The sequence below is a fragment of the Rissa tridactyla genome, chromosome 2 (genome assembly GCF_028500815.1).
Source record: "Rissa tridactyla isolate bRisTri1 chromosome 2, bRisTri1.patW.cur.20221130, whole genome shotgun sequence".
Taxonomy (NCBI): domain Eukaryota; kingdom Metazoa; phylum Chordata; class Aves; order Charadriiformes; family Laridae; genus Rissa; species Rissa tridactyla.
The window spans coordinates 114,532,101-114,544,858 of NC_071467.1; the positions used below are offsets into that span (position 1 = coordinate 114,532,101).

Here is a 12,758-nt window from a genome sequence, read left to right on the forward strand (position 1 = left end):
TCAGATCTCTTGTGTGTTAACAGGAGTTAGAAATGGAAAACTCTTGTTATATCAGCTTGACCATCTCCCTGACATCACCAGATTGTTGTCTTAATTGTGGTACTAATTTGCAAATGTCATAAGTCATGTGGCTTCCGGCACTTCCCTTGAGAGAATACATGGCATTAAAGCAGCCTTGAATGTTCCTTTCCTTGACTTCATCTTCTTGATCCTCTTTTGTATCTCTTCGTTGCACTAAACAATTCCTAATGTTGCTTTGCCTTCAGCTGTTTTATTTGTCTCCCTCTCCTCTTTTCTGTTTTCCACAAAATCATACAATTATTTACGCTGTTCTTTTTGGAATTTCTTCTATTTTGTTGTATCTTTCTGGTACTGAGGAGCCATGGGCTTATGTGTACCGTACACTAAAAAGAAAATGTTGGAAATCTCTACTGGAAAAGCTGATGTTTATGTATGAAGTTACTAAGTTGTTTTGTGGCCATACAATTTAAACTTACACAAGAAACACAGCACAGGCCCTAAATGCAAGTCAATATCAGACTCTATTCGTAAAAAGGTGGGGTTTTTCCCCTATAAACCTAATATACTTTTTATTTTATGTTTTGCCGAAGCTCGTGTTGGATAAAGCCACATATACTTTGCATGTACGTATTGTAGCTACGTTTGTTGAAAGCTTCATTCTGACGATTATATCATACATATTAAAAGGATAACCACAGTATTTTGACTTAAGATAGAGGTACACACTAACAAGAGTAGAGTTCTGTGAATAACTGGCGGGTTTTTAAGTTTCTGACTTTGAAGCAAACAAATTAGAAAATTTGTTATTTTGGGACAACCTCCAGTGATTGATTTAGGTTTCTTTTTTTCTTCTCGAATGAAGTATTTTGCTTAGACTTCATACCTACTAACTTTTTAAAACCAAACCAAACCAAAAAACCCCAACATTATATTCAAGGAAGTTTATTTGCAGTACTTCAGTGTGAAATGAAAATGCAAAAGATTTTGAAAATATCAAAAATGCTGTAATTATTTACGTTTTTTTAGCCAAGTTGATCCGACAAATTCAGCAGAAAATTGACCGATGGTTTGTTTGACCTGCGTTTACAGTTTTCTGAGGAAAATCATCTCAGCTGAAAAGTTTGCTCAATATTAGCGGAAGTTACATAGGTAGATGAGGAATGGTTGAAGTTGTACTAACAGAGAGTTTGTAGGTCTTCAGATGTCAATTATGAGCTGCAGCCAACCTACCTGTAGGAGTAGAAATTGACTGTAACGTATACATCATATCCGTGAAGGATCTTAGATCTTCCTGCAGGCAGACACTGGGTGGCTGTCTCCAGGAGTAGGATTCACTGCCATTCATATGAAAATGGTGGAAAATCTTGCCCTAAAGCTAACCTACCCCTGGAGTTTTGCCTATCTGTCACGGTGATCGCTTGTCTGGGAAGATAAAGGATTTGTTAATAGTCAGCTGGCTGGTCTGTCTGTCTGGGAAGTCAAAAAAATAGCACAGCTAATCAAGTAGGCAAAAGACTGATTACTATAGCATTACTGCTCCCCAGGACAAAGTGAAGAGTTATGTCTACCCAAAACCAAAAGAGACCCTGTTTTTAATATATTATCATCTGTTTGATCTCGGCATACATGGCCCAAATTTTTTTTTTTTTTTTTCTTCTGACAGCAAACTGTTACAGAGCGAGCATTTCTGAAAAGCTTAATAGGATTTTGGGTTATAGTGAATGGGAAGACATAAGCATGAGGAGGAATAAATTGAAGCATTGACATTTGCGTGGCCGTGATTAGTTAAGTTTTAGATTTGTATTGTGCGTATTTGCCTTAGAAGCCACTGAATTAATTTACTGCCCTAACACAGGCTGATAGCTAATTAGAAAGAAGGAAGGTTTGGCCACTGAAAAGCCAACTCACTTTTACGGATTTACTGCTTGGCAAGAAATAACTGTTCCAGCTGAAATGTGTAATTTGTGACTACTTCTTGTGGTCATCTCTAAATAAAAACAACCATTTCTCAAAAAATTTGCAAGCTTTCCCAGAAAAATGTACAGGATTTGATAGGTGATTGTGATAAGGCAGGTATTTGGAGGAAATGGGCATTTTTCAGCCAAAAATTTAGCTTAATTGAAACTAAATTGCCCACAGTAATGATCAATTACTTCATTGCTGCTTCTGCTTTTTAGGCAGCTTGTCTTCCTGCAGGCACATTCAGTTTGCTCTGTAATAATTTTTGGATTTTCGTTGGTGATTTTGAGGTGTTTTTTGGTTCCGTGCTGCTTACAGAGCTCTGCATTGCTTCAAACTAACCAGCATCCCATTCCTCTTGTTCTTCTCACTTTGATATCTATAAATGTAGGCTAGATTCGGTGTTCTGGCAGATCCTTGTTTCTTACACATTGTGTTTATTCCAGCAGTGTGTGTGGGTATGTGCGTGTCTGTGTGTGTGTGTGTATATATATATATATTTATATATATTTATTTGACTGGGGTCATTAGAAGAAGCAGCTGGGGGAATTTTTGGTCATGTCACTGAATGTTTTTCCTGATGTTCAAATTTGGTAACTTTCTATTAGAAACATTTGATATGTCTTGAGTATTTTCCAAATACGAAGCCAAAGAAAGACCTAAAGAAAACATAGAAACTTTGCAACATTATAAATGTAGGGGTCTGAACTCTACAGCTTGAGTACTTGATAGTCCCAGGAGCTGTGAACTGGTGCACACCTCCTTACGTTACCCAAAACAGGTGGACAATAATTCAGTCTACTTGTTCAGTCCTTGGACCCATTGGTGGCAGCTCTAATGCTTCTTGGTGTTGGGGTTTTCAACAGAAAATTCTGTAGTAGGGATGTGTATGGGTACGTGTGTGTGTGTGTGTGTGTACACCATATAATGTGATGAAAGTTGAAGACAACAGTATTATACAAAACAAGCATAAGTTATTAATTATCGGCATAAAATTAATGATAGGGATATTTATTTGCTGTATTTCAGAAAACAAAGAAACAAAACAAAGAAATTGCCTTGGAAGGGACACTAACTTTTCCTAACATGACCGTTTTCATAGTAGGCCTGAGTTGCCACAAGCCCATGTCTGCAGTCTCCATTGAGGGCTACTGCCGAGGAGCAGGAATGCACAAGAACTTTGTAAGGTGTTTAAAAGTTAATTAAGAAAAAAAAAAAAGTGGACACTTGGTAAATGTTGCCTTTCTCGTTGTTACCTCCATGTTATCTCCATTGTGTTACACTGCTACTACATGTCACTATTAAGTCAGAATGACAAAAGGAAGATTTTTAGCAAGGTTTTTTAAGTGTTGTGGGAACAGACCCTGCTGTCCCCACGCTAAGAGCCGACCCTTCTACTGCTGCTATTTTGTGGCAGTTTAGAAACTTAACTATTGATAGCGTCATATAGGCTGGACTTGCCATGTTAGTTGCAGTTAGTAGGGGGCATATTTAAGAGTGAGTGATGGAAACTGTTGTTTCACATTATCCATCCTGTGGTGCCTGTGGTCCCTTAGGGCAAAGAAAAGTTCACTGAATGAAGGCCTTTCTCTCGGTCACACTACTTCCTAAATGAAAAGCAAATTTATTTGATTTACACAATTCTTTAATGAATGACTCAGTCCATGCTTCCCACTCATTCAGCTACCATCAGTCCCCTTTCAGATACAAAACTCTGAGCATTTTTAAATTATGTATACAATGATCAGTGACTCACTGGTGACTTGGGAGGCAGCGTAAGGCTCACTCTCAGTTTATTATTCCATAAAAAGTGATATGGAATACCGATCAAGTCCAGTTTCTCCCGTTAAAGCAGCGTAGGCAAGTTTGTAGCTTGTCCATCATGGTGATCACTGCATTAGAGTTGATGATTTTTCACTAATTTTTGCACTCCAACTAAATTGTGTCCGTTTGCTTGGGATGAGCAAGATATTGTTGCGTTCTTAAACTTTCTGAAAAACACTTTGGATTGTGTTCATGTAATAAAGATTATATACTAAGAAAAAGGAAGCTGTACATGTTTCCTCAAGCAGTTTATAATGATAAAGAAAATTATTATCAGCAATTAGATGGGATTTCTTAGAGAATTATCATGATTTGCAGAAATGTGCCTTGAAGGTGCTGGGAAAAATGTGTTGTCTTTTGTTAACAAAAAACCAAAAAGCTATTAACTTTGGTCATTCGGAACATTTAGTCTTGGATCAAAATTTTTATGAAAAACAGTTAGTTTAAAGCCGTAGTTTGTTCTAAAGCTGTTTTATGTCGGGTCTAGAAATAGCAATATTAACCATCAGGCCATAAGATGGGGTGGTTTTTTCCTCTTTTAGGTGGGAATAGCTGAAGAAAGGGGTGCCTCCCTTCTCTAATTTAATCTGAACTCAAAATAACTTTTGTTGTCTTGTTATAACAGCCCTTTTTTCTGAGTCACTGTACGAAAAAGAGACCGGGAAGCATTGGATATTGTAGATCAAACAGTTCAAAGCCAACTTTGACTTAGTTTTATGCATGCTTCAGAGTAGACTAATGTACAATAGTATCCAGGAAACTCGGCCAGTAATTCATAAGAGTCCAAAATGTTCTCCTTAGGATGAATCATAGCAGCATAAATGATAGGATTGGAGAAGATGCTTTAGGTCACCCAGTTCAAGGCCTGTGTATCTTCCTCTTCACTAATCCCCACTAGGATTTCATCTACCCTATCTTTGCAAACTTCTCATATCCTTGACTCAGCCACCTCCCTGGGTAGTTTCTTCCATTGCCTAATTGTTTAACCTGAACATCTTTAAACCTTACACCATCATGCTTAGTGTGAACAATTTATGACTACAGAAAACGATCCTTTCTCCTCCCTTCTGCCATCATGCTCAAATATCATCCCTCCCTTTAAATGTTTTGGATTGTTTTTTTTTTTTTCCCCCTCTGGCTGCATGAATAATAATTCCAGGAAAGCTGGGGTTTTTAGCTGTCTTTGCTTCTCTCACTGTGGCTGATTTTCATTGAACTTTCAGTTTTCAAGACTCAGAAATACATTTTGATCTACAAATAAACTTTCTGTGAGTCAATAATATGTATGCTTTTCAAGAGGCAAATTAACACAACTGTGTCTTTGTTTATAGAAGCTGTTTTCATGAGGGCGCTAATGTGCTTTGACTGACAAATACACAAAAAAAAAAATTTGAGGGTTTTAAGTGGCTGAAGGTGGAATCTGTTTTTGACCTCCGATATATGCACTCTTGTGTTACTAATCAGGATATCAATTTAATCATATATTTTAATTCTGTTTTAAATACTTGCTTCCAAAAACTCTGGGGGTTGCCTGCTGCAGAGGAGTTAAAATTTATGACTATTATTTCCAAAAGCAGCTTCTCAGTGTTGATAAATAGAGATGTAAACTTTTTAATATACATTTGTCAAAGTGTGTGCTCAGACCAGTATTATTCTGGTAGGATTTTTGGATGATCTATAAAATAAAACATTGAGAACTTCATAATAGGGGATCTGAAGATGGAAGGAAGCTTTTTTTTTTTCCTGATGAAATGAGGTAAAGGAGCCTTAATCTACAGAATTTTTAGTTTTATAACCTGTATTTCTTAGGATCTGCCTGAGCTTGTCAGAATATACTGATGAGAAACCTCTCTGATGTTAATCATTTCACTTAACTATGATACAGCATGTGCCAGTTAGATCAATATGAAATTTATGTTGTTCCCCTAGATGACTAATAAATATTGCATGTTGAAAAAACACAGGGTAGAGGTGGGAAAGCTGATTGTTCCAAGCCATGTTTTCATACTGCCTCCCATTTTGCAGTTACACAATAAAAATAGCTTCGGTCTGTACATCACCTGTCAGCTCACCTCTCCCACGCTTTACTCATGTGGTAGTTCTTTGATCCATGCAGAAGTATTCCAGGTTCCCTATAGCCGTGTGTAGTGCTGTTGGGCAAAGTTGTGTGAAACTGAGGTAAATCCTACTATATTACTTCAGTTCTGCCAGCCCATAATTACAGTTAATGCATTAAGCTTAGCGGATCCACTGTGTTTCATGAGCTTGAAAGTAACCATTCACCTTGCCCATTTTGGCATGGCAATTTGTAGAAATAGACACAAGGGTTATTTATAAGAAGCCAACGTCATGGAAATAACAGGTTTTGAATGCGGTATCTTGGGCACTATTTTATGGCTCAAATAATTTTTTTTAATTATAATTTTATAATTCTTAATTTTTAACATGTTATTTTCAGCTTAATAAAGGAAAAGATGCAAAAAAAAAAGAAAGGATGTAATAGCCTTTTCATTAAGATTTTAGTCCCTCCCCCTGATATTTTTGTAAAGCTCTCTTCCTTAATTTCTGTGCTGTTATGCTTCTTAGATGTCCTCTAGCCAGTTGTCAAATGTATGGAGGTTGAGGGCACAGTGTAGCGGCAGTGTCACGCGTCTCAAGTGTGCAACGTAGAGGGCAGTGCTAATACACAACTTAGTGCCTCTTGGTCTATGGTAAATCTGCGGCTGTTCTCTTCAGGTACAAAGACCTGACCATAAACATACCCCCTTTTTGTTTCCAGTATGAATCACGTGCATGTCCAGCTTTTGTAAGAGTGTACAGAAACCAGTTTCATAGTTCTTGCAAACTCTTTTCCTTGATTATGGTGGGAAAGTAAGATAGCCTCCAGTATCTTTTTATGTGGTACAAAGCTGTAAAGAGCTCCAGACGTGATCTCAACAAAGCTATATAGCCAGGAACAGCATTAACTGTGAGCTCTGCAGTGGCTCCTCTGGTCCTACACTGCATTGAGCAATGTGGGGTATTTCACTGCAAATGCATGACTTTAACAGCTTTTTCCACTGTGCTACTTCTGCAGGGCTTTCCTCAGCAAGTACGTGTGTTTAAGATTGTTATTTCCATGATGTAGTATGTCCTTTTATCTTCCCTCAGCCTTGGTAATCTCTTAGTCCTAGAGCAACATTTCTTTTCCCTCTCCACTATTTGTAGCTCATCTTGGTTTCTTATAATCCACGCATTTCATTATCGTGCTACCTACCTCCTCCTTCCCCTGGGTCATTAATGAAACAAGATGGGACCTGCTGCTGGTCCCTTTGGCATCCCAGCATGTGCTATGTGCTAAGAACAAAAGAACCACCATTTGAGGGTGACCTTTGTAAACGCAAGTCAGCTCTTAACATGGTATTTCAAATTGTCCTTTAAAAAACAAAAGAAAAAAAAGTAGACACTTCAGTAAGGGCAACGTCTTAGCCCCTTGGGGGCCTTGGGCTTCCAGCTGTTGCTGAAATTTTACTGCTTTAGTTTTTTGTATCTTGGCGATTTTATCCCGGATATCCTGCTCTTTTAGCTTCACTGATGCTTTCCTTCAATCTCAAGGCTTGAGATAAAATTTGTTCCGTTTAGTACCGTCAGCCATGAAAACTATTGTAAATACTGAAATCCCCAAGCACCAAAAAACATTCATAGTGTAAAATAAAAACTGAAAAAGAAATCTAGATGTTTTTGTTTATGTGGAATTGCACAGATCTAAATGAAAGCATGTTCTTCTAAAATTACGTAGCCTGTCGGTGCTAAATTCTGTGTGAACATGACTGTGAAGGTAGTCGTGCTGTCGGGCGACTGGTGGCTTGGCTCTAGAAGACCTGGATGCTCAAATTTTATTCTGCTGACCTGCTGGATCATTTCACTTCATGGGGTGTATGGGGATTTCAGCCTTCTTCAGAGATGGCTCATAAGGAAAAAACCAAAACACCAAAACCCATAAAAGCTGTGTGTTAGTTTTATTATTATTCATATATCATTTGGAGGTGGTGCCGATTTATTTTGGATTGCTTTACATTTATTAGAAAAGGATTTAAGTTTCATTTTCAGCTTAAAGTAAGAGTGGACATGTAAGAAACTGCTGGGTTAAATAATCGCTTTAATTTAAAGTCATGTGAGTATAGGTGTATACAAATCTGTATTATTATCCACTGTTCTTTTTCTCCCTAGATATTCCAAGCAACTTTTTGTGAGTTTCTGCCCACTTTTCCAGTTCTGTCAGGTTCATTATTGCAAAGATTAATATCTGATCCAAGATGGATTCTTCTCTTGAACTGATATTTGAAAATGGGAAACTCATACTCTTAGTTTAAGGCAGAAGTTACCTTCAGTGCAGGGGTTTTGCTGTTTTCCCCTTGCCCAAAGTGTTAGTTTTATATAAAAAAACAATTCCGTGTTAATGAGTTTATGGAGCTTAATTTCCTATTGTTTTGCAATTTGTGTTGCAAGTTCTACCTAAAAAAAGGGGCAGGCAAAATGCAAATAGATTGGAATAACTGTGTCTCAGATCATATGTCCAGTTGTTCTCTGTTGGTTTTGATGTACAAATAGTCTGTGATTTTATGACTTAGACTGTATCATCCATCATATGCATAAAAGAGCTGATGTGAAATTGCCCTTATTGCCTTAATTTTTTATATTTTCTAAACTTGTGAGTGCTTGAATTTGCACGTTATGCGTTTTTATCCTGTTTTGCATGTAATAAATTGTTTCCTCCAGCTATAACCAAGGCTTTTACAAAAGGATGGAATCAACAATCAAAAACTGCATGTAGTTGCCAAGTATACTGAATTTTTAAGAGTTTTCTTTCTGCTTTATAGGTTTGTCTGAGGATGCAGCAGAGCAAGCAGAAAAGCCGTGAAATCCGAAGACAACCCTCCGGAGGAATTTCTATCTGACATCAAATGCATTTATAATGCAGCAGTACCAGTCCCATTTTACTCTGTACTGCTTGCACCTTCCAGAAGGAGAGGACTGTGCTAATTTATACAAAAAAGTTCCATTCAAATAATTTTGGTTTGGTGTCCCTGCCAACTACTAGCATCCTTTCTGTGAGCAAAGTTTAAGCACTTAATCAACTGTGGTAGGGGTGTTGTGTTATGTTTTGTGATATATCAGTCCTTTCTAAGGATTCAGTCGATTGATCAAAGACTGTTTACACATAGTTAAAATCAACCTTTGTTTCAGGATATGTTTTATCTTTTTTAAAAGATATTCTGAACTGTACCTCCCTTTGAGATTATATTAACATTTGTTATATCACAGTTTTGACAAAAGATAACTGTCTCGTTTCCTCCTGTACTAATGTTCACGATTCCAGACAGCTGAATTCACCACCAGAAGAAAAACTGGTAATCCATCAACTTTTTTTTTTCCCCTCTCACATTGCTTATACAGACTCCTGCTCTCTAGAGATATAGAGTAAAATATCGTTACTGGACATAAAGGGCAAACCCTTTTGCCATTAACTATGTCAGTATGAATGTGATTAAAGTTTACAGTGTAAGTACCTTGAGCACAGCAACACATGGATCTTTTTATGGTTACCTGTGATTTCTGTTTTTCTTGTCAGTCAGTCTGTTCTAGTTATGGGTAAGATTTTCAAAATAACTATCAATTTTTGAGTGCCTTAATTTTTATTAATCCAGTTGGAGGGTGCTTTGAGGGTTGAGTTTTTAGAAAGTGCTGAGTATTTGCCTTCTGAAAGTCAGGTCCATGCAAGGTGCCTGAAATGCAACACCCAACAGCTGAGGTCACCTTTGGGAGGACCTTGGCCTAGTGTTTGAAAGCGTCAGGCTCATGTCTGGATTCCTGAGAGTGAGTTGAGCTATCAATAAAAGATACTCGGAACTGAAAACAAATGAGACCTCGGTCAAGTGTAAAAATAGTCATTTGAACGAAGCCTTTCCCGGCTGTTGCTGGTTCATACCAAAATAGAAGTTGCAGTCTTTTGGACGGCAGATATAAAAGGCACTGCTAGTCTCAGCTTAGTTTCTGGTGGATGCAATTGCACGAGCCATCTCCACATCCCATGCTCCTGTTGGTTTCCTCAGCAGGGGTTCACCAACTCCTGTTCTAGCTGTAGAAGTCCCTCCTACTCACTTTTGTGCTGTTTCAGCAGAGGTTGTGACAGTTCTTGTGGTCCGTGCTTACTTGATCTGTGGATAAAAAGGAGACGTTATATTTCAGGATGTCTTAAGCCATCAACCTTCATCATCTCCATATCTACTTTCAGCCTCTTTGCATCCACCCCCAGAACAAAAACAACTTTGCACCACTTGTGCATCTGCTGCTTAACCCTCTGGTCCTACTCTGCCTCAGTAAATGTGATATAACCATGTTTCATGGAGCCTTTTTCAACATGTTAGGTATTAAATAGAGCTAAGTGGCCAGGGAACTGGGTAAGGCTTCTGATACCTCTAGGACTGAAGCAGGCAGCGACTCCCAATAAAAATGACTGTGTCCCCCAGGATACCTCAGATATCTACAAGTTGTGGGGCCAGAAATCTTGCTTCTTTCCCTGGAAGAAAAAATCCTACCCCCTGCTTGTTATGGAGTGATTCTCCTGGCTGAGTTTTCTTCACTCTGATCCCTCCCCTGTGGTTTTTGTCAGGAGGGTGGTATCCAACCCATTGTCAAGGTACCCTGCTGCGCTGTGAAAATTACACAATAAAATAATCTCCTGTAGTCTCTGTACACACCTCAATGACCAAAGAAAATCCATGGAGAACTAATCAATTACTGTAGCTATTAGGCTTAAACTTTAACTATAGATCTCAAATCTTCTTTTGTCCTCTTGTCAGCGGCTACTAGGTAATCTAGAAAAATCAACCACAGTTACTACTGAAAGCCTGCACCATAATGGTGTAGAATCCTAGACCAAAGAATCCTAAGCTATAGGTGTATAATATAGCTAGAAAGCACACTACTATGAGACTTCTGTGAAACATATTACCCTGTCATAATTGTCATTATTGAATGTGATCCCAGTGCTCAGAGCTGCCTCGTTTCATTGGGAGTTTAGGGTAAACAACGAGTAGGTACTCAGGTCAATTATATCATCCACTCTTATTTAAGTTATTTTCTGTCATTTTAAGATGTAAGGCTCAGAAGCACTCTCGTTTGCCTTCTCTGCTCCATGCTTTGTAAAATGAGGTCTCATGAGAATAGTTTTACAGACGGGGGAAAACATACTGGTAATAAAGAGGAAAAAAAAAAAGGTAGAACTGTCTATAGTAGTAATGTATGACCTCTTTGTATATTGCACTAAATTGCGGTATTTGATAGTATCATCCGGATCTAAAAGAGAAATGTAGTTGCATTGAGTAAAAATTACTTAGTTTCCCCCAATGCCAAATAGTCTATCCAACTCAGAGGAAGGAAGTAATTGAAATGCAGTCATTTATGCAGCAGGGTAAGAGGAAACATTGTAAAGTAATTCTTAGCAGTTTTCAAATGCAGTTTGAATTTTTAAGAAAGTTCTTTTGGGCTGGAAAAAAATCAGGCCAATTACAGGAAGTTTTGAAGTTAGGGAGTTGGCCAACTGAAAAACGTAAGGCAGCATTGCTAGTTCAAGGGGACCAAATGTTTGGTTCTCATCAACGATGTTTCTGAGGCCAAGACTGACATTGCTGGCCAATCAGACTATTCTGAACAGGATTTTAGAGTAATGCCTGGTCAGCTTTTCTGCTTGGCTTAAATATGCGAGCCTGTCTGCATGTTTAGCTATTCGAGGAGAATTGTATATGTCTAGGTGGCTCACAGATAAAAACAAATTTTAAATTATCATTTTATTGAAGTTAATTTTGTATACGTATATCTAAAAGGAATTTTGTGACATTTTGAAAACCATGCTGTGAGTCATGGCAACTTTGTTATATTCGTGCTATAGCGCTTTGAGATGCATTTTTCTAAAATAAGTCCTAACATAAAACATATTCTTTTTTTTGTTTTTCTGTTAAACAGGTAAATGCTTCTAGAGTTTATTTTCTTGGTAGAGTTTATCTTCTGAATGTTATTGTCCAAGGGCTTTTCTTTCATTTTGTTTTTGTGCTGTTGTAATTTAGAAAAACAGATTAAAACAATTACTACTCTGATGACCAAAATCTGGAGGTCTGGGCTCTGATGATATTTTGGGCTTTGAACACAATGCTGAGTTCAAACTGTGGTTTCCAGCCCCAGATTGATTCTTCTGTCCAACTATTATTAAACTATAACACAGAAAACCAACATTTCTTTACTTTCAAGGCGTTGAGTTTCACTTTATAATGTCTTGTCTTTTTTTCTGTTCTTCAGCATTTACTGTACAGTGAGCATTAGAGATAAGTTTCAATATTCTTGTGTTGCTTATAAAGAGTAATTTATGCCATAAACAGAAATTTGCTGAGCAGAGATTGTATTTCTATGTGAAGTCCTTCCAGCATAAAAAAAATACAAATACGGGGTATGCATCATTTTGGATAAGTGTCTTTCCTTCTTATCATAATATCCTGTTTATATATAATCTATTTAAAGAAAAACTTCTGCGAAGGTGCTGTAAAATACATGACGTGCTCCTGAAACCACTCTTCTGTATTGCTTCTTTATTTGAAATTAACCTTGAGTTTCCCATAGCCTTGTTTGTTGTCACCCCTTGCCGTCATGCTGCTTTGTTGATTTACTCGTAGCACAAGGTTCCCCCAGTATTTATGTGGTATCTTCATATGCTGTTTGCAAGTGACTTAATTCCTTTGCCGTTCAAAGGTAAAAGTTTGCATAGCCTTCCGCTGGTTCATGAGCCTTGATCCTGTTGAGGGGACAGAATGCCCTCGGGTCCTGTTGAAACAAGTGGGAGGCCGAGGCACTCAGTGTCTACAGGGCTGGGTTTATAATTAGCAAAAGTGACCCAAGCTAGAAGTGGTTTTGAATGCATTTCT

At 37.8% G+C, this 12,758-nt stretch overlaps 1 protein-coding gene across 1 annotated transcript in view; it reads left to right on the plus strand.

Annotated features, from left to right (window-relative positions):
• The window catches only part of BBS9 (Bardet-Biedl syndrome 9), a 304,742-nt gene extending 292,293 nt beyond the window's left edge, over window positions 1-12,449 (plus strand). The window contains exon 23 of the mRNA XM_054193653.1: window positions 8,664-12,449. Coding sequence (XP_054049628.1) covers window positions 8,664-8,704 — 41 coding nt within the window. The 3' untranslated portion in view covers window positions 8,705-12,449. The remainder of the gene's footprint in view (window positions 1-8,663) is intronic.
• Window positions 12,450-12,758: the final 309 nt, after the last annotated feature.